Source organism: Hippoglossus hippoglossus, chromosome 12 (genome assembly GCF_009819705.1).
Source record: "Hippoglossus hippoglossus isolate fHipHip1 chromosome 12, fHipHip1.pri, whole genome shotgun sequence".
Classification (NCBI taxonomy): Eukaryota; Metazoa; Chordata; class Actinopteri; order Pleuronectiformes; family Pleuronectidae; genus Hippoglossus; species Hippoglossus hippoglossus.
Window position 1 is genome coordinate 19,061,505 of NC_047162.1, and position 27,243 is coordinate 19,088,747.

At 42.2% G+C, this 27,243-nt stretch overlaps 3 protein-coding genes across 3 annotated transcripts; 2 read left to right on the forward strand and 1 right to left on the reverse strand.

Moving 5' to 3' along the window:
• The first annotated feature begins 408 nt into the window (after positions 1–408).
• Positions 409–5,826, forward strand: parm1 (prostate androgen-regulated mucin-like protein 1). The gene is made up of 4 exons (XM_034603304.1): positions 409–557; positions 2,322–3,380; positions 5,206–5,284; positions 5,618–5,826. Exons 1-4 carry the CDS (start codon positions 524–526, stop codon positions 5,694–5,696), a joined length of 1,251 nt encoding a protein of 416 aa, XP_034459195.1. The 5' UTR covers positions 409–523; the 3' UTR covers positions 5,697–5,826.
• Positions 5,827–13,149: 7,323 nt separating this feature from the next.
• On the forward strand, positions 13,150–15,013 carry LOC117771848 (dentin sialophosphoprotein-like). Its single transcript, XM_034602659.1, has 3 exons — positions 13,150–13,286; positions 13,540–13,607; positions 14,248–15,013. The coding sequence occupies exons 2-3, from the start codon at positions 13,548–13,550 to the stop codon at positions 14,674–14,676; spliced, it is 489 nt and encodes a 162-aa protein (XP_034458550.1). The 5' UTR covers positions 13,150–13,286; positions 13,540–13,547; the 3' UTR covers positions 14,677–15,013.
• Positions 15,014–16,147: 1,134 nt separating this feature from the next.
• spp1 (secreted phosphoprotein 1) lies at positions 16,148–21,903 on the reverse strand. Its single transcript, XM_034602658.1, has 7 exons — positions 21,746–21,903; positions 19,038–19,109; positions 18,794–18,904; positions 18,335–18,379; positions 18,101–18,217; positions 17,510–17,845; positions 16,148–17,234 (listed from the first exon to the last, which is right to left on the reverse strand). The coding sequence occupies exons 2-7, from the start codon at positions 19,089–19,091 to the stop codon at positions 16,884–16,886; spliced, it is 1,014 nt and encodes a 337-aa protein (XP_034458549.1). The 5' UTR covers positions 19,092–19,109; positions 21,746–21,903; the 3' UTR covers positions 16,148–16,883.
• Between the last annotated feature and the right edge of the window lie 5,340 nt (positions 21,904–27,243).

A 27,243-nucleotide genomic window follows, 5' to 3' on the forward strand; every position in this document is an offset into this window, starting at 1 on the left:
AATCTTATGTTTATGGACAGACAAATATAACATTAAAAAAAAAGGTTCATGTTAAAATAGAGTATATTTTATTAAATTGATTCATTGGATTAATAATGAATACATCAATACTGTTTACACATTTATTTTTCATTTAATGAATCCTAATACAGTTAATACATGCTCATGCAGTAGTAGTATGAACACTATATGGGAAACGACAGTGATATTGGTGATAATAACCACGTAGCTCTACTATGAAGTACAATGAAATACAAAAAGAATACACCAATACACGTTGTCACGTATTACTTCCCTTTGATGAGTTTTAACAAATGCGTTTTTACAACTGCTTTTCTTTATGATCCTCTGTGGTCACCGTGAAGCCTCGCCCCCCCCCCCCCGGCTCCTACAATCAGTCACCAACATTCACAGCCACACACACCTACACAGACACACACACACACACACACCAGCGTCCCACAGGGGAGTCGAGCTCAGAGCTGCAACAGTTTGTGGAGATATAAACGGTAAAACACACACGATGACAAGGGTCCGCCTGCTCAGCCTGATAACATGTGAGTACTCTGTTTCGTTTCCTGACTCCAGTTGTTTCCTTTTGCTGTGAATGCTGTGAACGAGAATCACGCCTCAGTGTCATTAGTGGTAAATAATACTTACAATAGTTGTGAGATTCTGACTCGAGGAGGTAACACTTATCACCATTAACGAGTTAGTAATAAAAAATAACGCAGGTTCATTGTACTAATGTGCTTCTGACTGGGTGATGGAGCTGTGACGATCTCTCCAGGTTTTACTTCAGTTTCCGTTTGTGTCAGATTATTTCCTGCACAGTAAAGTCGGGCTGGTTTCAATGCTTCTATGTAAAAATATTTTAATTCAGATTTTTTTGAGCTGGTATACAGATGAAGTTAATTTCCACTTTAAATGGCTGACGGACGTTAAGTCACACAACCAAATGTTTCCTCTGTGTTTAATGATTGATGTGGTGCAGAGCCTTGAAATCTCTGTTTATGTTTGACAAGTAAGAAATTACAGGAAATATTTATAAACTACAGGTTCTTCTTCTTTGACTTTGACCTTTATTGGGAAATCTGTGGGTAGACTGACTTAACTGGAATATGCATGACCGAAACCAACCTGCCTACGTCGCAGGATGATAAAAACACTTTGGATTAAGACATGATTAAGAAGGATGTCGAGTAAGTTAGGAAAGACGCAATTCAATTTTGGTGTAAATCCCGATCACTTTCCTTAACAATGCGAGGACCATTCTGAACTGCTTCACAGAGTGGAATTTGAAGTAATTTGGACACGAGATACCTTCATGGCAGGTTTTTACTTCAGGTTCTGAGTGCAGCAGCGGGTCTTTACTTCAGGTTCTATGAACTGAGTCCAGCAGCGGGTCTTTACTTCAGGTTCTATGAACTGAGTCCAGCAGCGGGTCTTTACTTCAGGTTCTATGAACTGAGTCCAGCAGCAGGTCTTTACTTCAGGTTCTATGAACTGAGTCCAGCAGCAGGTCTTTACTTCAGGTTCTGAGTGCAGCAGCGGGTCTTTACTTCAGGTTCTATGAACTGAGTCCAGCAGCGGGTCTTTACTTCAGGTTCTATGAACTGAGTCCAGCAGCAGGTCTTTACTTCAGGTTCTGAGTGCAGCAGCGGGTCTTTACTTCAGGTTCTATGAACTGAGTCCAGCAGCGGGTCTTTACTTCAGGTTCTATGAACTGAGTCCAGCAGCGGGTCTTTACTTCAGGTTCTGAGTCCAGCAGCAGGTCTTTACTTCAGGTTCTATGAACTGAGTCCAGCAGCAGGTCTTTACTTCAGGTTCTATGAACTGAGTCCAGCAGCGGGTCTTTACTTCAGGTTCTATGAACTGAGTCCAGCAGCGGGTCTTTACTTCAGGTTCTGAGTCCAGCAGCAGGTCTTTACTTCAGGTTCTATGAACTGAGTCCAGCAGCAGGTCTTTACTTCAGGTTCTATGAACTGAGTCCAGCAGGTCTTTACTTCAGGTTCTATGAACTGAGTCCAGCAGCAGGTCTTTACTTCAGGTTCTATGAACTGAGTCCAGCAGCAGGTCTTTACTTCAGGTTCTATGAACTGAGTCCAGCAGGTCTTTACTTCAGGTTCTATGAACTGAGTCCAGCAGCAGGTCTTTACTTCAGGTTCTATGATCTTTACATGATGCAGCTCAATTACTGCAGGTCGATTCAGAAAGAATTCTGCAACCAGCAAACAGCCTATTCCAAACAGCCGGGTTTAGAACCAGCACTGCAATAGTTTAAAATATATCACAAGTAACAAACATAATTTGTCTTGAAGGTCTGCTGTTGACATGGAGCCATTCAAACATGGCAACAAGCAGCATTTCAGCATTTCAACCCCAACAGAACCTCAACCACTCAACAACTACAAGCAACTACACCACCGATGTAACCACTTCCAACATCTCCATCACCAATGCTATCTATCCTAGCACCACCGCAGGAACCTTACCAAGCACCACCGTCAGTACCTTACCAAGCACCACCATCAGCACCAGCGCCAGTACCTTACCAAGCACCACCATCAGCACCAGCGCCAGTACCTTACCAAGCACCACCATCAGCACCAGCACCTTACCAAGCACCACCAACAGCACCAGCACCTTACCAAGCACCACCAACAGCACCACCAACACCTTACCAAGCACCAACAACAGCACCACCGCCAGTACCTTACCAAGCACCACCATCAGCACCAGCGCCAGTACCTTACCAAGCACCACCAACAGCACCAGCACCAGTACCTTACCAAGCACCAACAACAGCACCAGTACCTTACCAAGCACCAACAACAGCACCACCGCCAGTACCTTACCAAGCACCACCATCAGCACCAGCGCCAGTACCTTACCAAGCACCACCAACAGCACCACCAACAACACCTTACCAAGCACCAACAACAGCACCACCGCCAGTACCTTACCAAGCACCACCATCAGCACCAGCGCCAGTACCTTACCAAGCACCACCAACAGCACCACCAACAACACCTTACCAAGCACCACCATCAGCACCAGCGCCAGTACCATACCAAGCACCACCATCAGCCACACCGCCAGTACCTTACCAAGCACCACCATCAGCACCAGTGACAGTACCTTACCAAGCACCACCAACAGCACCACCGACAGCATCACCGACAGCACCTTACCAAGCACCACCATCAGCCACACCGCCAGTACCTTACCAAGCACCATCAACAGCATCACCACCAGTACCTTACCAAGCACCACAGCCAGTACCTTACCAGGCACCACCATCACTACCAGCACCACAAGTACAACTCAAACCTCGACACTGGATCAGGACGGAGACGGGTCCAAAGCGCTGAGCTCAGGTACAAAGCACCGAAATGGTATTTTGTTATATTTTTTGTTGGTAAGCCTGGGAAAGCCAGCAAGCTGTATGATGTATGTGTCTCAGTCTGAAGACTCAGGTCATGATCAGCAGTGAGAGCACAGGCAGGGGCCACGCAGCCAGGCAGCCAGGCGGCCACGCAGCCAGGCAGCCAGGCAGACAGGCAGCCAGGCAGCCAGGCAGACAGGCGGCCAGGCAGACAGGCAGCCAGGCAGACAGGCAGACAGGCAGTTCGGTTAGTGACAGACAAACACAAATTCGGTCTGAGCTAAAGAATCGGTGGTGTTTATTACAATTCCTGCGAGTTCCGCAATCAACAGCTCTGGCAAAAGTGGAAACACATTGTTAAGTTTTATATTGCAAAACGCTCTACAAAGCTTTGTGTTAAAGTCAGAAAGAACACAATATCCTGCAGTTTTATCTGTAAACTATGTGTGTGTCAAAATGTGGATTTTGACACACACACATAGAGTCAAATATTGTCGTATGTTTGCCCAACGCATGACCACTCCCAAAGGAAACCAGCAAATGGAAGGTGACGTGCAGAGTCCATGGATCCTTTCTGTTCATCCTCCTCTTTGACCTGATTAAGTGCTCGGTAAATCTGAGGTTAAAGTGCGAACGTAAGAGCCTCTCACGCTCCTCTGTTTGCTTTACAGTCAAGTCTTCACCAGGATGTCTTCCCCCGCTCATTCTATCACTCCTAAAACTGCTTGACCTTTGACCCCACCGGCTGTACATAACATACACAACACTGTAAAATTGTAATTACTCATTACAAAAATATTCCAAGTCAGTTTACCCTGGTTTGTAACAATTACCCGGTTGTGATCTGGGCTACTAGATCACAGTATTGTATTGTGTCTGAGCTGTTAATCAAAGACAACTTCCGTCTCAGGATCAGTCACTATTTCATCTGATAATACGTCTGACCTAAGAACTTTTATGGCGTCCTTCTCAGGTGGTAGATTTTGAACTAGACTTTCTCTGTTAGGGACCAAATTATACCTATTTCACACACACACACACACACACACACACACACACACACACACACACACACACACACACACACACACACACACACACACACACACACACACACACACACACACACACACAAGTAGTAAATGCCGATTGTATTTAATCTCACTGCAGACAAGAGCCCGATGTTACAGGGTTCTTTGACAAGTAGAAAAGGGGAAATAGAGAATAATGTCAGGAACTACATTGGAAATATTTCCCCTTCAGTTATGTGCTTTAGTGGATAAGAACGAGGTCAGGAACTACATTTAGATACTGGCTGCACAATAGAAATGCATTTGAGGGATTGTTGTTTTGTTTTATGGATTGAATTCTGGACTTCCGTACCATATTTCACACACACACGCACGCACGAGTGTGTTGCACCAGTTTCCCGTAACAAGATTACTAATTAATACTGAAGCTCAAAGTTCAGTTTGGTTCGCTGTAAAACAGAAGTTATCATTCTGAAGAGATGTGTCCTTAAAGTGGGAGTTAGTTACCAGGACAAGTGGGTCACAGAGAGAAGTGGACACTTCAGGGAACTGTGAGGTGTGTTTAAATGATGGCATGCGTCCTTCTGAACACCACTGAGCTCATTAACACACTTTTAGACACTGATGCAGTCGAGGTTATGTTTTATTTAGCAACTCCCTGGCACATTTTACCTCAAAGTCATTGCGATAGAAACTGGATGTTTACAACACATTGATTGTCTTTTTAACCTAATATTATTTACATATTTTCAGACTGTTTCCTTTATCCTCTGTGTCTCTTTCCAGGAAGCATTGCAGCTACTGTTTTCGTGTTCATTTTGATCGTCCTCGTAGTGTTGGGCGGACTGTACTACTACAGGACAGGGTGAGTCCTGTGCTTTTGATTATTGTCAGACTGTTTAGTTGTTGTTGTTGTTGTTTTTTGCATCTGTGTTCCTCAAAAATGTCTACCTCCAACCCGTAGAGGAAGAATCCTGCCAGACTGTTATTCCTGTAGTAGAGGAATGAAAGCTGCTTGCAAAAGATTAAATTAGAGTAATGAGAAATCTTCCTACAACCGAAGGACCTACCTTTATTTCTTCTTATCCTCAGTCAATAAGTCTATTGTCATTTAATATTTGTTACAGAGAATACATTTGAGTGATTTCTGTCGTATTGGTAAACTAATTTATCTCTCACTCTATTTTTCCGCTTACAGACGTGCATCCTATGGTCGTCTACAGGACAGAGAATATGGCACTTTGGGAAACTTCACCAACCCTATGTACGACCCTTGAATCCCAACTTTTGACCTCCGACTCTGGAAGTGACACCTACAGTCCTCAGTCTGCAGGGGGAGCCGTTTGAATCCAGTGTTTTTAATAGTGTGTACTTGTGCAATAAGTTCTATAAAATATATTACTGTGATACTTGTTTCGATGACTTGACGTTTAATCTCCATAGATCTTTGTTCTTGAGCTTCTGTTGCAGAGAGAACAGGCACATTTATCAGAGGTAAAGTGATTCTCACTGGATAGTTGTGCAAAATGATGTATGTGACAACATGGCTGTAAATGTTAACTTAACCAGGATGTTGAGGTAAAGACGGGGGCGAACTGACATTTCCTGTCGGGAGCAACAACACTCAGATTAATTAACGTTCAGTGGATTTACATCACGTCTGAACTTGTTCTCGTTTAGACCTTCTCACTTGAACTGTGAAATAATGCGATTCTGCTCATTTGAAAATATTCACTTATCGACTTAAACTTAAATGACGAGACAAAGCTCGAGTCTCGGAGAACACACGTATCGTTTTATGCCAAGTTTACACTACGTGAGTTTAAGCCTGCTTCTTTTACTAACTGACAAATTTTTCGTGTCACATCCTTTGACTAGATTTCTAGCAGCAATCTGCAAAACGTACAGTCGTGTGTAGCCTGAACGGTGCAGAGAGACTGGCCTTTGAAAAAAGAGGTTTCAGGGTTCGAGCCTCATTCATTTATCCAGCTGAAAACCACAATCTTCTCCCATTCTGATCCGCTTCTGATCAACTTCAACTTAAAATGACTTTCTCATTGTTAATTGTTATTGGCGTTAACTTCTGTCAGCGACTTTGCTTTGCGTTGCATTTCTGACTGCAATTAATTTAGTATTTATAGAATATCATGTATTTGTAAACTACTGATTGATAGCGTGAGAGTTTAGATGCCTTTCTCTAAATGTCATTGTTTGACAGGATTGTGTTCAATATTTTCGTAAAATAAAAGTGATAAAATAAAAATGTGAGTCACTGTGATGTTTGTAGAGGAAAGTCAGATGGAACATTAAAAAGTTTCAGGTCATAGACTGTAGAAACAGATGGAAGCCATGATGGCTTCCAAAAGTGAAGCCAAAGCGTCTCGGCCAGCCCCTGGTGGTTGTCTGCTATATCGGTCATGAGCTCTGCCTCCTCCATGTTAGCAGACGGCTTCATTTCTGGATAGTGAGAGGAAGTAGAACTGAATCATCTATGGTGCAGATCTAAATCATACAAGCCTTTATATGCTTTTAGCCATAATAAGGGAAGCTGGAAGTTGGTCCACCACATGAGGCCAAACTCAAATATCTCAACAGTTATAGAACAGATTCCGATGAATCACTAATTCATGGCACCCAGAGGATTAATCTCTACGCTAACGTTTCCTCTGGCTCAACGCTCACGTCGGCTTTGTGAAATCTCTCAACAATATATTGTCTTGTAATTTTGTGCAGACGTTGATGTTCCAGTTTGTGACTCTAATTATTGTAATAACTCAAAGTTTCAAAATCCGTAGCGGTGTCTGAGGACAGCCATATGTGAAACAAATAAAATGATACAACAACCCACTGAGGCTGATTCAGTGCGATCTCTGCTCCTCACTGGGCTGCAGAGCGTTTATTACTGGGAGCTTTAATAACAGTCCTGTCATCGCTGTCCTCCCATTGTTCCTCTATATCCAAAATCCTTTCCCATGAAATCCGCCTCCTCTCCCGCCCACGCTCTAAACCTCTTCCTACTTTACTCCCAAACCAGCTTCCACTTGTTTTTTCTTCTCCAGTCTAAAGATGTCAACCCAGATTGTGGGATTTAGTTCATATTTGTGATTTAGTTCATCTTAGTTTATTGTCACTAACATACAATGTGTCACCAGTTGTGTTCAACTCTTTCCTAACTTTTGTGTTCGAGTTAAACACTTGATTTCACCATTATATTTTCGAGAGCCAGACCGATAATATCAGCCTTTTAACAGACATATTGTTATCCACGTTAAGTTTGGCAATATGTTATCTTTTATTTCACATGAAGAACTTCTCTCTAAATTTAGTTATATTTCAGTTTTCTTTTTATTAATTTATAATATTGTTTATGGTTAAATTGTAAAGTATCAAGTCTCAGTTACATTTCTTTGAAATAAGAGTCTGATAATTACACCTTAAGAATCATTGCCAAATTTGAAATAAGCCAATATAGCAGATCAGATTTTTTTATATTTTGTAATATCAAAAAATATATATATCGCCAAAATAATTCATGGCTTGGCTCTAAATTTTCTTCTTTCATTCCTTGACATTTTTAACTAAATCTCAGACTCTTCCCTGACGAAAAACTGCAAATATCATATTATAAAACACTTTCACATAATAACATGTCAGGCATTTAAAAACATAACGTAATGTATACGAGCAACTTATCATAAAGACTATATTATATTCCCTGTAAGTTAATGTCAGTGTTTACTTTGCACAGGAAGGAACATCTAAACATTAAACAGTTAAATGTTCTTATTACTTCATCACTGCCGTCACGACTGGGCAGCAAAAGTAATAATAGAGGGAGCAGATTCTCAAGCTGCACTGTTATTATCAGGCCCTAAATCGTGTGTGTGTGTGTGTGTGTGTGTGTGTGTGTGTGTATTACATTAGAAACATTTGGACAAAAACGACCAAAATTAAACAACACCATATAAAACATGGAATTTAACTTTTGAATTCACTGTTTGAATAATAAAGATTTTTTTAACAAATAAAATGAGTCAGTGTCACTGTTACTGACTGATATGATTATTAAAACTACTGGAATTATTGAAGTGGTTATTCTGATTGAAGAAGTAGAGCAGACACACGAGAGGATGAAGAGGGGACGGTTGCTCATTTCTGTCACCGTCAGACTACGAGAAACAGGAAGAGGCCTCGCTTCAGCTTGAAACCACAGACTGACAACAAGCAGCATGAACACGCATCAATCACACACGCACCTTCTCCAGCTAATTCTGCTTTTACCAAATTCAGAGTAGACTCATCTATCAATCTGATCAGACCACCTCTGAAAGAATGTGACAACACTGGAACAAAGCAAACCAGTCAACTAGAAAACTGATCATATCCTGATCTAGGTGCTGCTAAATCCACTGAAATATTCATTTGGAGTTTTAAGTGTATTGTGAACACACCAGTTCCCATTTGAAACAGTTTATGTTGAGCTGAATATTAATGACGCTGTTAATAAAAAGTGTTTTAACGAACTAACTTGACGTGATTCTGTTCATCTCTGAACCTGAGAAGCTAAAGTTAGTGTAACAAGGTTGCACTAACTTTTATCCCCAGCAGATGTCACTAAGAACCACAAGATGCAACACAGACAGCTTCAGCTCAGAGGGAAGAATGAACAGTTCATCATCATCCTCAGTCCCTAACTGATTCAAAAAGCTGCCACGGTCCTGCTGCTTGATGAAAATGGACATTTAAGGCATTTAAATTATTCTAAATGTCTTCAAGAGGTTAAAAATGTGTTTGAAACCACTAACAACAAATAAACCCAAACAGAAAAATTGCTCATTCGATCCAAGGTTTTGTTTTTTAGGTAATTTTCTTCACTCCAAAACGGAGAATAAAAAAAACCCCCATATAGATGAATCAATCCACTCAGTTAAAAAGTTATAATAAAATGATGACGCCTCACCAACCTCCTTATATTGTGTAGCAGAACATCCAGTGTTGGACGAATGATGGTGAGATATTCTGGGTAGTTTCCATCATATCAATATATCACTCGTCTTTATCAGCGAAGATTTTAAATGAGCTGTAAAAGCCGTTCTTATATATCTGGTGATAAAGCGTCTGTGTTTGCTTGTCTCATGTTAATCTGCTGTAATCAAACATTTCAGCATTTTTCCTTTCCACCATTTTGACATGAACATCTCAGGTAAACACACGTGTCACTAATCACATTCATTTAAATCTAAACACAGCACAACGTTAATGAGTGTGATTAGTGACACACGTGTTTACCTGAGATGTTCATATCAAGATGGCTGCCGGGGAAAGTCCAGTTTACGTAGGAAGCGTCCTCACGGCGGGAAAACGACCCGGAAGTGGTTCAGCCGCCGCCACATTGAGATCAGTTTGAACTCTCTGAAGGACGAAGAACGATAATAAGGATGGGACTGATAAGATGGGGGCCTACCTGCTGCAGCCGGTCGTGTTCCATCCTCGTCGGTGCGGGACTCGGGCAGAGACAGGTGAGGGTCCAGCGGTCAGGGGGTCCAGCGGTCAGGTGGTCCCGTGTTTGAGGAAACACGTCACACCAGCCGCACTTTGAAAAGTGATGCGCGTCTATTCGCTGTCTTACGGTAAAAGTCATTGGAGCTGAAAAAGAGCAGAAAACAAACGTTGAAAGTTTAAAGAAACTTATTAATGACGTTTGATTTGATTTACACACAAACAAATGAACAAGTATAATGAGATGAAACATTAATAAGTTTCTTTAAACTTTTATCATTTAACTTTCAACGTCTGTTTCCCGCTCCTATGACCTTTACCGTAAGACCACGAACAGACAAGCATCAATTTTCCCTTCCCTATTAGCATCTTTAGCAATGCTAGCTAGCATACTTACGAAAGCAAAAAAGTCAAGATAGATGGTTTGTTGTTCCAAATGTGACTTTCTCCGATAACGTTTAATATTTCCTCCTTTCTCTTTCTTTGTCGCCTGTTTTCCACGATGGTTTAAGAAGCTGCTTGTTTTCATCATCGTCATGACCCAGACACGGTAAGCAAACCTTTTCTTTTCAATTTGCAAACAAATTAACACTTTAATCATTGATTCACACTCGCAAACAATAAATGTGGTTGATTTTAATTAACAAAGAAATAACGTGTGACTCTCTCTGACGTTTATTTTCCTGTTTTTAATAGTTTTTTTTTTGGTAGTTTTACTCTTGAGGGTTAAGAACAGAGGAAGTCGCAGCTTGTTAAGATCTAGGAGACAAGTTGTGATTTGTAAATTCGAGCTATTCAAATAAATGTTGATTGATTTGATTGAGTTAACAAGAAAGGAATTTGGATTTCTTCCCACGGTTTTCTCTGTCTCAATTTTTCCATTGTTGTCCTGATTAATAACTGGTATCATGATACTGTTGTAATCCTGTCTGCCAGCTGACCGTGACTCAGGATTCAACCGCACGCTCATTATAGTATTACCAACAGGAACAAACACTGCTGCCTTTCATTGTTCATCACATATTGTGACGCATGCTGACTCCACGGCCGTTGGTTCAGGGGAAGCACAGATCTTGATATAAACCTGCAAGCAGCATTTATTTAGACTCCTTTACTCTCTGCTGTTTAATGCATCGTGTTTTAATCTGAAAAGTAAATAAATAGAACCTAAGAATAAAATAATAATTTCAGGGCGAGGGGGGGAAAAAAAAAATGTATTTCATCATTTTCTTTCGAAAAACGTGGATGAAATGTGTCGTCAAACATCAGAAGTGTGATGCAGCTCTGTGTTGCAGCAGCGGTGGCACAACCTTCAGGATATTGCTGTAAGTTTGAGTAAGACACTCAGCAGTCGCTTATGTTCAACTACACACTCTTATGAGCTGGATGTCCTAAAATAAAATGAATGGAGACGTTATTTACTGAAAACAGAAAGAGGTAGCAATCTGACCACACACTATGACAGGTTAGGGCAGAGGGGGAGATTTTACTGTTAACTCCTACATCCTCGGTTCATTTCCTAAACCACCAAGTTTCCTTTTGTGGTGATGTTTTGTTTTTTAAAATGGAACCAACAGCTGAAGTGTTGGTTATCCTGTAACCTGAGGAGAGACTGTGGTTGGATGATGGTAATAATTGACCCGCTGAAATCTTCCCATGAATAGTTCTGGTCTGGATAAAGTTTAATGATGTGGCTGAAACTTTCCCCAGTTATTTCAGTTTCCCCCGTGTTCACAGCAGGAAGTGGGTTCATGGCTCATCCTGGTCCTTGGGAACTGTTGTCAAAGGGATAGACGGATATTCCAGAATGCGTAGATGGCAGCAGTTGTGGGTAAAATGCTGATGCATGGAAGTATGAAATCTTGAAAAATCGCTGTTCACGCGCTCAAAACTAGTCTGTAAACAGTCAGAGTAACGAGTTACGTTCTTTACTCCCGTGAACATATACAAACTTCCTGGCTTGTGTTTATAAAGTGTTCAGTAGTTTCTATGGACTAACGCTACATTGACGGTGTAATGATCAATCTGTCCTGCGGCTGTCAGATGTGTCACTGATACGATGTTGGTTGATGACGGATGTAAGTAGATATTGTCTGTCACTGTAATAACGTTGGTTGGCTGCTGCTGATGAGGCGAGTGGCGTCCCAGTGACGGACGCTTCATATATAGGGACAGGGTAAAGGGAGAGGAAATTGGGACATCGTGATTTGCATTTGATTATGAGCGAGTTTTCCACCAACCAGAGGCCTGACAGTTCTATCCCAGTCTGAGCAGAGGGTGAGATAGAGAAAACGCTTAAAACCAGAAATGTCCGCCTCACGATGGTGCTACTAATGTGGCCAAGGTGATGTAATCCTGAGGTGAGTGTGATTAACGTGACAAGAAGAGAGCGGAAGAGACGAGGGGGGGGGAATGAAGTAACGTAGTGGTGTCACACACACACACACACACACACACACACACACACCCACGGCTGTTTGATCAAAGTGTGTCTCCACTCTAACTCCACTGTAAGATTCCACTGACTTGAAAACGCTCCAGGAGTCTGTCTGTATTTATCTGCCACGTCAGTTTCAGACCTCCGTCACCAGTTGTCGTTTCTCAATCTAATCCTGTCAACACGTCTGATTTTTCATTTAACCCTGAACCTTCAGAAATCTTCAGAAAGAAACGAAGGTATGATACAATTCTGCAAAAAAAAAAACCTAATGACGTCCAATGTCGAACATCAACCATAACATGACATTTTTTGTAAGATAAGGAAATATTGTTTATGTCAGGAAAACATGGTGCTAATTTAAAACTAGAAGGCCAAGGCTCATCTCCTTAGGATTCACTGGATCCAGTTTTTTATTTGGATTCCACACACTCATAAATATCACTACCCTAAACATGTCTGACTTATTTATTTATATATATATATATATATATATATATGATTTATATATATGATTTATATTCAGGAATTATTCTCTGAAAAATCAAGGAAAATGTTATAAATATTTCACAATGTTACAGAAAGTAAAACAAATATTTGTGGATCCACACAAACATCGACTGGGATTTTGGGAAGTATTTCACATGCGACCAAATCAAAACATTTTCCCTCTTACTCACCCCACCCCCCCCCTCGCTTTAGTCCCTCCCCTCCACCCTAACCTTAGGCAACCCAGTGTTCCTCAATCCTCACCCCCCCCCCCCCCCCCCCCCCCCCCCCCAGCCCACTCTGCACAGTATTTATGAAGCAGCCCTGGATGGACGTTGGACATATTTCTACACTGAGACAGAAAGTGATCACAGCTGCACAGTCTCAGTGTTTTAAACAGGATTTAAAGGAATTTTCAAAGGATAAAATATCAGATCTGCTGGTAAGTTTCAACTTTCATTTTACTTTGTTTACATTTGATGCTGTTTTTGTTTTACTTTCTATCTGATGATGATGGGCAACTTCTTTCCAAGTATTTGAATATTTATCTCCATTGGGAACATGATGGATTAAATGTGAGTTTCATTAACTTCTCAGTCCTGATCTCGTTGTCGTGCTCAGCCTGACTCTGTGTTTTGTTTCTGGTTGTGTATAACTGACTGTTTTTGTTTGTGGCTTCGCTCCCTCGCTGATAGGAGGAGAGATGAAGCTTCTGACATCCGCCCTCCTCGTCATTGTTCTTACAACCACCTCAGCAAGGCCGGTGAGTGAACCACCGCAAATTAATCTTCTCCATCTGACAGGGCCTCAAATTTGTGCATTATCTGTGTGGGCAGAAAATGAAAATAGTTCAAGGACCCACCCAGCAGTAAACCAGGGGACGGACATTGTTAGCTGTTTAAAAATTGACGTGCTGATTCCAAAAAGCTGGCACGCCTTCGCAAAAGCACTCGTCCAAAAGTTGGAATTCAGTGGCCATGGGAGGAGAAATTCTCTTTTGTACGGATCAGTGAAAACCCATTAAAGTTTGGTGCAGGGGAAGGATCCAGGAATTTCTTTTCATTGTCTTTGTGAGAAAGTTTTTCAACATTTTTGTTAATTCCTAATTTAAATACATTTTTAGGGGACTTTGTGCAATTTAGTGCAGATCCAAATAACAATGGATCTAGTGAATGTGTTTGTGATTTCATAAGGGGACTTTCGGGCCGTGGTGGAGGTATATGAACCCTCTAAGATCCCTTCAATCTCACCATATTAGGGAAAGTGAAATAAATTCCTGGATCTTCATAGGAATTGAATGTCCTTCTTCCACCCCTCCTCTGTAGCTTTTGGTTAATCCTGGTAACTAAGAAACAAACACAGATGAAAACAGGGCTGAGGGTAATGACTCATATCCTCCACAGATCTACTCTGACGCCGACATCGCTGACAGAGACCTGAAGCAGGGACGGCTGGACGGGACCAGACGGTGGCTCTGGCGCTCGTCTGAATCTTCTGCCCGAGATTCCTCAGATTCCTCCGATTCCTCGGATTCCTCCGATTCCTCGGAATCGAGCGCGTCTTCAGAGAGTGACTCTTCTGAGGAGTCGTCAGAGGAAGTTCTTGTCACCGATCCGACCATCGCACCTATGACGAGTACTGCTGCCATGACGACCATGACGGAAGGGGAAGAGCTCATCACCAAACCAGGCATCATTACCACGGATGACCCGACTGCGACGGACGCCGCGACGGACGCCACGCCTGTTGCCACGTCAACCGATGAGAGGCTCTGTTTTACAGACGTGATTCCAACGTTTGCTCCCATCACAGATAACAGAGGAGACAACTAAGCACCTGACACAACTGTTAAACCACAAGTAAACACATTAGAGCTTTGTCTGCAAATGTTATTCGTCTTTGTGGATCTGTGTTTGGACTCGTCGTGTTTATGAACTTGTTGTTTTCTTTACGCTTAGTTTTTGGATTTGTGTCTCTTTTGGTTTATTACTTCCTGTTTAATTTTTTGTACTTCCTGTCTTTGTCTGCCCCGCCTTGATCAGTGTAACGTGTGTTTTCTTGTGTCAGTTTTTCTCATCATTCTCTTCTGTGACTGTACCTTGTGTTTTATTTATCATGTGTTTGAGGTGCACCAAACCTGTCAGTCAAATTAAAGACGGTTTATTGGAACTGTCCTCGTGTGGAGTCTGCATCTGTTATCAATCCTGACAATAAGACCGTGAGGCAGGTCTGAACTCAGGCCACAGTCCAAACTAAGGGTCATGTCTTTGTTCAGTCACATTTCCTTTATTAACTGGTCAGTAAAGTATTCATTAGTTAGAGTTTTTATATAAAGATCATGGCCTGACATAAACACACATACAAATAAAATAAAGTCTTTCTAAGGGGCAGCAGCTGTGTCACAAACTTCAGTATTGAGAAACTTTACAAAGAAAAGTGAAATGTTTTAAAAACAAGAATGTGTATCTGTCAGCAGTGTGTGGACTGAGGAGGGTGTGTCCTGTTTGTCGTTTTAACTGTGTCGTAAAATCATCTTTTCCCAGATTAAATAAGGCTTCGGGAATTTGGGGATTAAAAACTTGATGTTTGTTTCTGTTTAAACTTGTGCTTCAACTTGTTGAACACAGTTGGGCACAGAACCAAAAAGGAAGATGATTAATGTGTTGATGAAGTTTGGGTGAACTGACGCTTCTGTGGGGCATCGCAGCAAAATATAAATACATTTGTAAATTAGTGACAATAAGTATGATTAGATACGATAGGCCCCTTTCTAACTACTACATAAAATCGTGTTCATTGCCTTTTAGATTAAGTTTTTGTTTTAATTTGCATTATTGTAGAGGGGAGACAAACTTTAAAATGACTCAGCCCCATCTAGTGGGGAAAGTTATTAATTGCAACATTTAAGTTTGTAATCTGTATTTTGAAGGACGTCCTGGAGAAGGACAGTGATGAAATTAATAATAAATTAAGTTTATTCTACACACTGAATTAGGTAATGTGTGTTTTCTGTGTTTGTTGGTTGTTGTGCTTTATACAGCACATTGATCTGTTTGACTGAAGTTGTAGGTTTTGATCTGTTGGAATCGCTGACTTTACCAAAGCAAACAAATCTCTTCACTTATAATAGTTGTGAACAGATTCATGACTCTTTTTTTTATTCGGCTTCAATATTACGTTGTCTCACTGGACTTCCTGTCTCTACGTCTCAAACAGACTGGGTTTCAACGCAGAGGATTGTGGCGTTGGGGATAGTTTAGCTTTACAGTCTATGAACTAAAACAACTGGACACAAACATCCGGTCTTTGTTACGAAAAAGAACTTTATTAAAATTTTATAAATGGTACAATATGATACATTACAGTAAACGACATGAGACAAACAACATGTAGTGTAGGTAGGAACTGTGCAAATGAACTGGACTGTGTTGTACGTTTGAGCCCGGGATGGTTTGAGTTTCTCCATCTACACCAGCAGGTTTGATTCTAGCAAGCGACAAAGCTAAGCCACACAGGGAGACGACTTAATGACAAGTTTTATTTTTGTTAATATGCTTGAAATGATTATAAATATTAAACTGTACTTTGCAGTTGTTAATTCATGATTAAATGCAGTGTTGTGCTAGTGTAGATATTAGAACTCAAGTGTGTGTCTTTGCTCTTTTTGCAGTTTTGACCCCGGACCCTGCAGCAACACGGCGGAGAGGCGACGGGACAAAGGTCACGAGGTCAGTCAACCTCCTGCTGAAGGTAGAACTCGTCACTTTCAACCACTTTCCCCCTGCAGAGTCAAACATGGTGGTTTCCAAGACTGGTCAAGTAAAATATATATATACCTGTTTAGAAAAGGCATTTCTGCCTCAACAACAAATAATCACAGAGATATAATCAATAATAATCAAGCCTGTTCAGTTCCTGTTTGGCCCGGCAGTGGAAAGAGGTTGTGGAGTTTTGGTTTTATTTTTGCACCTGGAGGCAGTTTGCCCACATCTTTTATGTGACGTGACGCCATCCAGCCCGTTTCCTGGATGGGTGGGGCTTATTTGGCAGCGATGACCATTGGCATGTCGGTGGTAGCGTCAGGTATGGCCACCTCCTCATCTGAATCGTCCTCCACACTCTCGTCGGAGTCACTGTCTGCGGCTCCGGGCGTGGCCGTGGCCTCCTCGCTGCTCTCCTCGTCCTGGGACTCCGCGCTGGCGCTGTCGCTGTCGCTGGCGCTGGAGCTTTCGTTGGTTGTGGCATTGCTGGCACTCACGATCTCTTCCTCTCCTGGGAGGGAGGCCTGGCGGGCGGTGATTTCCGGGTCCTGAGTGGCGTCCAGGCCCTGGCTCTCCATCTCAGGGGTGCTGGTGTCCTCCTCCAGGATGTCAGAGTGGACCTGAATAGCCTGGAGTTGTAGCAGGGGAGGGAAGAGAGGATTTGTTTGATTAAACCCTTAATGGAAGAGTCTTCTTTATACTTGTTTGATATATTTAATATATTCTTAGTTGATTTAAATTTGAATACTAAACAATTGCAGTTGAAACATTTCAATCCATTGAATCTTTGCAAGTTTTGAATTGTGCGGCAGAAAAGGCTGAAGTTGAAATATATCACATTTCATTCGGACTCTACTGATGTATCGCTACCTGTCCCTCACACAAAGCTCAAACCAACCTTTACCTTATACACGGGCAGCGACTTCTCCACCTCGTTGCCGTCGGTCATGTCGTAGGCCACTTTCTTCCCTGTGTTGACGTACTCCCAGGACTTGTAGGGAGAGGGCAACTTGTTGTAGGACTTGTCCTCCACGTAGATGATGGATTTGTATTCGCCGGGGTATCTTCCCAAGTTGTCGCCACGGGCTGTTTCCGGGTCGAAGACGATGGTCGGCACGATGGGATCCTCGGTGGTTTCAATCATGGGCTCCTCTGTGAAGACCGTGGGGCTGACGGTGGCGGGGGCCGGGCTGGAGGACTCGCCAGACTCTGAGCTTTCGCTAGATTCATCCTCATCTTCCTGGAGACACAGAGGTGAGAGAGGATGAGTGACCAAAAACGGGATTTGGTGTTTTAGGAGCGTCCTTGTGTCATGTGTGTCATATAATGTTTTGTTTATATAAAAGATTGTGTCTTTGTGGTGGAATATTATAAGATCGAAACATTCAAAGGTTCTTAAATCTGTAGGAAAACTATCGGGTTAAATATACCTTCATCCTGGTACCATTTGGTAAAACTAGCCTTAACCAAATCCAACAAAAGTCTTTTTACTCACTTCTGTTTCATCATCATCGTCATCATCCTCACTGTCCTGGCTGTCGGTTGTATCTGAGGTCGGGGTCGGGTCTGGGCTGACGGACGTGTCCTCCGGTACTGGAGCCACTGCTGCCCCCTGTGGCCAAAATCACACATAACCGGAGTCTTAAACTTCACCAGAATTGTTTTCAGGATCGGCAGTTTTGAAAAGTTATGATTGTTTTGTTTAATTTTTTAATTTGATGTCTCTCACCTGTTCTGAACTCTCTGCGCTCTCGTCTGAGGCGGAGGAAGCTGCCTGCAACATCAGAGACAAGCAAGCAAATGTGATTAATGCTCCTTTTTACGGTTTACACAGAAGAAAGAAGTGGAATGTGTTTTGATCCACAGGAAACACACACCCACTCTACAACCTGCCCTTTCATTTCATGGGTTTCAAAAAGTGGGTGACAGAGTTGTGCCTCCCCCACAACACTGTTATGTGGTCTGTGAGATGATGAGTTTCAAAAACTCTGCAGGCTCGACCGATCAGGGCTGTTGATCACGATCACCCTGTTTTTATATCATCAAATATCTATGATAATTGTGTTTTGTGGGCCCCTGAGGGTCAAGGCCCCTGCTTCAGCTGATTGGTTTGGTTCTTGACTAAAGGGGGAGATTAGAAAAGGTGCTGAGGAGGAAAGACAAGACAAGATAAGAGGAAATAATTTACCTGAACCGGTGCTACACGGTCCTGGGGAACCAATGCCGCCTGCTTCTTGGCAGCTTGTCGTCTCAACACCTCCTCAGAGCTCTCTGAACTGCTGAGAGAAACTTTCTTCGCCTGGAAAGCAAACAAACAGATTCATCCAAGATTAATAAGGTAAATCAAGTTAATAAATCAAATCGTTTAGCTTCAACATCTAAAATCGACTGATGTTCTCAGCTCAGCAAAACTTGAGAGAGAGACGACTCACCGGCCGACAGAGAACTGTGGCGAAGAGCAGAATGAAAACAACGGCCACTTTCATGGTGTCAGAGTTTGTTGTCTGGAAGGAAAAATAAACAGAAACACGCAGGTTGAAGTTACACAATAAAATGATGAAGGATAATCATTCGAAATACTCAAAACTCAATGATGATGCCACACTCGTCTCGTCAGCGAATTCTCTCGCCCCCAGATTCCTTCCTCAAAACGGAGGCCGCCCGGTCACCTGACCGTTAACTAGCGGTGACACTTCCTGTCTGTGTCACAGGAAGTCATTAAGGTCCTTGATTACAGAGTCAAACAAGCAGTAATGTGTCCTTGACAACTCCTTCTCAACACGATGAAACGTCTCCTCTGTCATCAGTGGAGGATAATCACATGACTCTGGAGGGCGGTGAGTTAAAGTACGAGACCGGATGTTTCTGTTTCTGGCAGATTTTGGTCAAAAAGACGTGAGAAAATAACGGGTATGATTTAGAAAAGAGGGGGTTTTGATTTAAAGTTTAAAAACCAGAATGATTATAATTTAGAGTTGTGCTGAAAAGAAGATTGTTGGACCAAATTGAAGAATTACTTTAATTGGTGACACACAAATGAATCAAGCGTGAATTTAAAGGTAAGAAGTTATATCAACACAATTGCTAACTTATATTAGAAAGATTCCAATTGAGATGTTTTTTTAATATCAACACAAATTTAGTTTAAAACACTATACAGCACTATATGAACAGTGTTAAAACTTTACTGTGATAATCCAGGTTTTTAGTACAAACTCAAATGTGCAAAAGGAGCATTATGGACATAATGGGTAAATCTATTGGCACTAAATATTTTCAGATTTCCCTGCAAAGTCACCATAAGAACCGTGATTTCATAAACATTCCCCAGAAATGAGTAAATACAGCGTTTGTTGTGGACTATTTTCTGTTGTGGATGAATACGCATGTTATGCTTGAGTCAGCTGTTCCAGCCGCAGGAAAGTGCGTGTGTGTGTGTGTGTGTGTGTGTGTGTGTGTGTGTGTGTGTGTGTGTGTGTGTGTGTGTGTGTTTGATAAATAAACTACAGTGTGTGACTTCATGTTATTAGAGGAACACAAGTGCTGCTGTGTGTTTTTAATGCTAAGTTGTAAGAGGCTTCGGCTAAATGGGAAATACTCGTTAGTAGTTTGTGTGTTTTAATGTGTTACATTGAAAGATGGCAGCAGTAAATTATATGTATTTTTTTTACAAAAGTGGAGTTTTACAGTAATAATTAAACGTTTTCTTCTTCTCCCGTCCTTTACTGTAGCTCTACTTTTTGTGTGTATGCTGTGGGCGTGTCTTCCTCCATCTTTAATGATGGACTCTTCTTATACTATATAATTCACCAGGTTATAACTGGAAAGCCGCAGAGCAGCAGAAACATGATAGACGCCCTTATGACCGTGTGTATGTGTAATTCTTTACATCTATCTTTGTCAGGACCGGTTCCAGCTTTAGACGTTGTGAGGACATTGAGTCTGGTCCTCACTATGATTGGTTTTCAGACTAAGATTTGGTTTAAAGTTAAGCTAGGAGCTGTTTTCTTAGAGCTTAGTCCGGTTCTGTTCCAAAATGTACGAACCGGCGCAGACTTTTCTATAATCTTGGCATCTGAATAGTTTTCTGTCTTTGTGCTTCTAAGACCGAATGATTTTAAGCGTAAGAAGGGAAGATCACGCGCTTCTAGAAATGCGAGTACCTCAGAGTTTTGCAGCATGTAACAGGAACGAGAGGTTGTAAGGAGACGAGGCTTCTTTTAAGCTTAACGTAATAAAAATTAAAACAGAATCGGTCGCAGGAAAAAGACAGAATGATCAAAAAACTCTCGGATTTAAGTTGTGATTCAGAATTTAAAAGAGTTTGTTTACGAGAACCTGAACCTGTTTAAAACTCTCCTCAGCTCTTCAGTTAAAAACGATTAACTGAGCTGGTCGTCATTAAGTCTGCGTGTGTGTGTGTTGTCTGTGTGATTATTCTGTGTGGTTTACCAGGTCCCACCCTGGTCATGTCACACATAATCCAGTGGTGAACTTCCTGCTGCCGGACGCTTCCTCTTCCTCACACACACACACACATGTTGTAGCGTGTTGTAAAACTAGATGTTACTAGATAAAATCCATAATGAGCAAACGTCATGTGGCCAAAGGTATGTGGACACCCTGCATGTAAACCATATAGGACAGTTGGACCCCAGATTCCAGGACCATGCGTCCACTCTTCTGGGACGACTTTGCACAAGATGATTTTATACCCGGTCCAGCACTGATAGTGGACCCACAATCAGCACAAGCAGTGTTCCAGTTCAGTGTAGAGGACGAAACACAAACTGTTGCTGCAAAGTTGTAAAAACACGACTGTCTCAAAATATCTCTACATGCTGTAAAATGAATTGTGCCCACTTTTGAGCAGAGGGGCACAAATCCTGAAAACAAGCCCCAGACCCAGAATACAGCAGTAGTAGTAGTAGAGTAGTTATCCACATACTTTTGGCCACATTGTATGTTTCATGCATGAAAGAACTTGAACTTCAGGGCTAATCTCTAAATGTTGCATTCGTTAAATTAAAACAAGCACAATTCCAGCAACTTGTTCTAATATGAACCTGCACTCCCAACTCTCATCACACCCAAAAAACTCCCAAACACAACATTCAGTGTGATAAATATTCATCCTGACCTTGTTCTGAAGCTGCAGGGACGTCGGGCAGAAAGAGGCGGACGGAGGTTTTCTCTTGAGTTTATCTCCTGGGTGGTGTTTGCTGCTCGGTGATGCTGCTGCTGAAGCCGAGGTTTATAAACCCTCCATCCTGTGGCAGCAGCCAATCGGCTCGCAGCACGTGACATTGTGTGGTTAACCGCGCCGTGGTCCACCTCTCGTCTCCCGCTCCCACTCTTCCTGTGGTGGTGCGGGGGCAAAACACACACACACACACACACACACACACACACACACACATGGATAAAGACATGCAGACACTTACAACCCAGACACAAGCATGTGAATGTATTTGTTCTCCTCCGCACACACGTGTATAAAGTTAATTTAAGGACATGCAGTGACAGGCTCTGGGAAAAACAGCAGCGCAGAGCGACGGGTGGTATGACAATGATTCAGCTTCCTCACAGACGGAGGAAAATCATCTGACTCTCAGACTGATTTGTCTGAAACTGTTGAAAAAAGAGAGGGGAAGTTGTGTGTGTGTGGGTTGTTGCATGAAAAGGAGCCTGTGAATACATTTTTAAGACAAGAAAGTTGAAAGTTTTACCTTTAATTTGATTCCTCAGAGAATTATTAATGGCTCTTGATGACAAATTGGTGCAGTTTGGTGCATATCCAAATATAAATCTGGATCTAGTGAATTTAAATGTGGATCTACTTCCCCAACTTATTGTAGTATTGAGTATAAACTCAGTATTAGGGTTCATTCATGGTGGAATCCAGACAGACGTGCATTCCCTGAATTCCCAGGTAATTTGTATTTTACAGCATCGTTGAGTCGACAGAATCATTAAATCTGATTTGTTCGTGCAGTAAAATTTCGCCTAAATTCAACCTGCAATTACAGTAGAATGTCTGAGTCTGTCTGTGCTGATGTTTGATGCTCTCACAGACTTGTCCGTCGCTTAAACACTTTATACACAAATGCATACTTTCATCCAGACGTACAGTTTGTTTACATTTAAATGCATTTCAGTTTGGAGCAGACAAACCAGAAGATTTTATCCCTTGAGCAGCATCGTTAGTAAGGCGGGAAAATTTGCACCTTCGCAATCAGCTGTCGTTTTGTGAACATTTCGGTTAGCGTGTTCCAGTTTTACCTTCGGCCAATCAAAGCCTGCTCAAACCCGATTGGTCAAACTAGAAACTGAAACCCAAACCCAAACAGATTCTGCATATTCACATGAGGAGTCTGTTTATAGAGGTCGCACAAAACAATGAGATGTTTCCATAAGACAACATAAAGACAATAAATCGAATCAGACACGTGCAGGAATCAGAATATATACGAACACGCTGATACACCTGCACAGACACCTCTCACACTGCCGGTCTGATTGCAGTGACAGCGAGTCATGACTTTGATTGTGCAGACGTGTTGAACTCTGACAGCTTGATGAGTTGTGAGGCCTCGAGAGTCACAAACGTACAATTACACAACACTTTCCTCTCCTGCCGACACGCGGAGGTATGTCGCACATGAACCACAGCGGGAGCGTCCTGCTCAGTCTTGTACGACCCCGGAGAACTGTTGCTGTTTAATGGTTCGAAGGTTATAGATCTGATCTTGTTTGTGTTTTTAAAGACGTCTGCGTTGAAGAGTCGCATCGGATTTGTCTTCATATGAACCTGATATCCAACTTCTGACCGACTCTGTTGCTTTTTCAAGAAAGTTGCTGCATATTTTACCTCAAAATAATATAGTTGCCATTCTTTATATGTGAGGAACACAAATAAATCGTGATTAGTTATTTAAATCTCGAACCCTGGACACGTGTGTGTGTGTGTGTGTGTGTGTGTGTGTGTGTGTGTGTGTGTGTGTGTGTGTGTGTGCGTGTGTGTGTGTGTGTGTGTGTGACAACATGAGTGATTTAGAGTTTACAGTTGTTGGAACAGAGTTAATAGAGGAGTTAAGGAGAATGAGACATCAGACGTGTCTGGAATGAATCTGTCGGGACTCGCTGGATGAAGTCTGAACCTCTGTTAAATGTTTTGTTTATGTGAGTATTACAGATTTCCCGCACTATGAGGCAGGATATGTGGTTAGCGAGTTAACGCCATGTTAGCGACGGTGCGTCACCTCTCACATCGCCACGGCTCGTCAGTGTGATAGAAACCATCTTTGGAAAAAAGTTATTTGACATTTGTTGTTTTGCTCCATGTCCCATCTGCTGACATGGAGATGGCAGGGTTCATGGCCTATACTGCAGCCAGCCACCAGGGGGCTTTGGCTTCACTTTGGTGTGAGTCATGTTCGTATAATTATTTGTGTGTGTGTGTTTGTAATAAAGAAGAAACCAGGGTCACCAAACAGTCCGAAGAAGAAGACAACTCCATCTAACACAAACCGCTGCAGCACTAAAGAAGAAACAAAGGTCGTAACAGTAAAAACATCAAACCAGACGAGCGGAGGATGAACTGGTCTGGAACACAGCTTGAACTGGTCTGGAACACAGTTTGAACTGGTCTGGAACACAGCTTGAACTGGTCTGGAACACTGAGTCTCCTGTGAGACCTCCGACAGTTTCCAGCATCTGGAATAAAAAGAAGTAAGAGCGGTGAGAAGCGTTGGTGTGAAAAGTTTATTTTGGAATAAACGCAAAAAACAGACCAGCAACACACAACGATGGAGGACGGAGTTCTATCAACAACTCGCCATCAACACTCACACACACTCACACACACACACACACACACTCGTATTGTGAGGCTGATGTCATTGGTCACGGTCAAGTCTCAAACTCTGCGGTCGCCATATCGTGGAAATAATCTCGTTTTAACAGCGACCTCGGGACATTTGTGTCTTCTGGCTAATTGCTGCGTTTTTTTTAATAGAACATTAGTCCATCAAATTCTGTGATTATAAAAAGTATATACGAGATCATTAATGGATGTTGCTCGAGGTCAGATGTGGTGGAGATGACAGGACTCGCTGTGGAGTTTCACACAGACACACACACACATACACACACAGTCTTTCTCACACATGTGCACCAAACACACACACACACACACACACACACACACACACACACACTGTTCAGCCTATAAATGTGGTTGACACTGGCTGGCAGACAGGAACACGACATAAAAGAAGAAAAGTGAGAAACCAGCAGTGTGTGTGTGTGTGTGTGTGTGTGTGTGTGTCCACATTTGTGTTTTTGTATTCCTGTGAAGACCAAACCATCTCATCTATTCAAGGAGTTTGTCAAAAAGTTTCATCACCAAGGAGATTACCCTCAATTAAACTTCTGAAGACAATAAAAATCTGTATTTGTTCGTCTCGGAGCCACTAACAAGGCTTTGGATCCTTTTTGGAGTTTATAACTGCTTCTTCTTAGCGCTTGGCGGCACGGTGGTTCAGTGGGTAGCACCGTCACCTCACAGCGAGACAGTTCCTGGTTCAGATCCCAGGTCTCTCCGTGTGTTTCCCATGTTCTCCGGCGTCCTCCCACAGTCCAATTGGTTGATTGGTGACTCATATTTAACCACAGGTGTGAATGGTCGTGAGCGATACGTGGTCAACCTGTCCAGGACGTACATCGCCCAATATCCAATATCTGCCTCCAGCTGCTTGTAACCCTTATAAAAGCACAGTAACGATAATGGATGGATTGAAGCAGAGAAAAAGCTAAAGTCAATTGCAGTAAACAAACGTGCACAATCTCTCAGTTTGCACCAAAAACAGAGTTTGTTTGTTTGTTTCTGTTTGACGAAGTTAAACTGTCGGTGAATTCTGCTTCTCCCATAAACAATTAAGTCTGAAGGAGCCGCAGTTGTTGAGGCAGGAAATAAATACAACAAGGCTCCGGCTTCATGTGGTTGAGGTCGACCATTTGCAGCGGATTACTGTCAACTGTTGGACGTCTGCAGCACAAACAGAGCTCAGTAAGAATAATATTGTTAATCTGGTGGAAAGCTCTAAAACTGAGCCTGACGAGGAATCAAACCTGGCAACCGGTTTAGTTGCTGATTTTAAAGCTGACTTGGGTTTCGTGCTCCAAATGAAAATATAAAAAGAGAGAGAGAGAAGAAGAAAAAACAGCTTCACACAAAACATGTTTTTAAAAAACACAAAAATAAGATTGTTATTTCAGGGTTTTTAATCACTTCCAAATTCCACACAGACCACAGGTCGTACTCTCTCTCTCTCTCTCTCTGTCTCTCTGTCTCTCTCTCTCTCTCTCTCTCTCTGTCTCTCTCTCTCTCTCACTCTCTCTCTGTCTCTCTCTCTCTCTCTCTCTCTCTCTCTCTCTCTCTCTCTCTCTGTCTCTCTCTCTCTCTCACTCTCTCTCTGTCTCTCTCTCTCTCTCTCTCTGTCTCTCTCTCTCTCTCACTCTCTCTCTTTCTCTCTCTCTCTCTTTCTCTCTCTCTCTCTCTCTCTCTCTCTCTCTCACACACACCAGGAGGCCACTTAGGATCACGTGTTGAAGTCGTGGTGACACAGGAAGTCACATGGTCATTTAAAAACAAGGAATATGAAATCTTTACAAGTAGCTGAGGCCTCAGATTCAGGCTCACATCTTAAACTTGTGTGTTATCAGTCTCAACACTTCCAGGGTCTGCTCGTCAGATTAGAGCAGGCAGTACCGTTCAAGGATGATTATATTTGAAATCTGATTCTTTGATGGCTGCAAGTGTGAGTCTGTGTCCAACAGGAACCACGTACGTCCAACTCCAAGGTTAAAACTGTTTTCAAGACCTAAACCTAAATACGACAACGACAATAAAGTCCACTTTGGTTTGGACGAGAGAAAACTAAAGTGAGTGGCAGCGGCCTTTGCTCATGAAGGATGCTGTGTGATTGTCAGGCTGATTGTCATGTGGGGAAATATGACTGGTGAGTTACGGGGTTTTAATGACTGGGAATCCACACCATGCAAACAGGCCTTTGGTTTTTCTATCGTAGTTCCCATGAATAAAGCCGCAGCTTCTGATCTCGTCGGACATTTTAAAAATAAACAGAAGCTCGAGTTGTGTCAAACATGTTTGCGCCCCCACTCTGGAACTTTTATCCGTCATTAAAGTTTTCGGAACAGGTTCGATTCGCTGCTTATTACCTTGTCGGAGGTAAAAAACGCAAAACTGACCCATGAAGCAGTGTTTCAGATTCACTACATTTCCTGGAGAGCTCAGGTTGTTTTCTTGCTTCACTTTCAAAAAAAGCACTTGTGGTGTTTATTTTAAGTTTTTTTGTTTGTGCCAGAGTTGATGTACATTTATTATGTTTATTCAGCCGTAGCTAAATGTTCAGCTGCTGTATAATCACTTCACCCTCTGCTGTTCCAGTGCGTAGCTTTCCCTCTCTTTTAGATTCACTCTGACATTACAGCAGGTTTTCTGTCACTAATTACAGACGCTTGTTTTTTGGTCCTGGTGTAGTCTGGCACAGACACGGTTTCGGTCTGTATATAGAGCTACAGCTGTGTCTACTCTGCATGAAACTGGTTTCCACT

Bases quoted from the DNA above. Each gene is read 5' to 3' on its own strand.
- parm1 (XM_034603304.1), top strand. From the start codon at position 524: ATGACAAGGGTCCGCCTGCTCAGCCTGATAACAT. The intron at 558-2,321 runs GTGAGTACTCTG...TTTGTCTTGAAG, and splicing joins CCTGCTCAGCCTGATAACAT to GTCTGCTGTTGACATGGAGC. The intron at 3,381-5,205 runs GTACAAAGCACC...GTCTCTTTCCAG, and splicing joins GTCCAAAGCGCTGAGCTCAG to GAAGCATTGCAGCTACTGTT.
- LOC117771848 (XM_034602659.1), top strand. From the start codon at position 13,548: ATGAAGCTTCTGACATCCGCCCTCCTCGTCATTGTTCTTACAACCACC. The intron at 13,608-14,247 runs GTGAGTGAACCA...TATCCTCCACAG, and splicing joins CAACCACCTCAGCAAGGCCG to ATCTACTCTGACGCCGACAT.
- spp1 (XM_034602658.1), bottom strand. From the start codon at position 19,091: ATGAAAGTGGCCGTTGTTTTCATTCTGCTCTTCGCCACAGTTCTCTGT. The intron at 18,905-19,037 runs GTGAGTCGTCTC...TTTGCTTTCCAG, and splicing joins CCACAGTTCTCTGTCGGCCG to GCGAAGAAAGTTTCTCTCAG. The intron at 17,846-18,100 runs GTGAGTAAAAAG...CTGTGTCTCCAG, and splicing joins ACGATGATGATGAAACAGAA to GAAGATGAGGATGAATCTAG.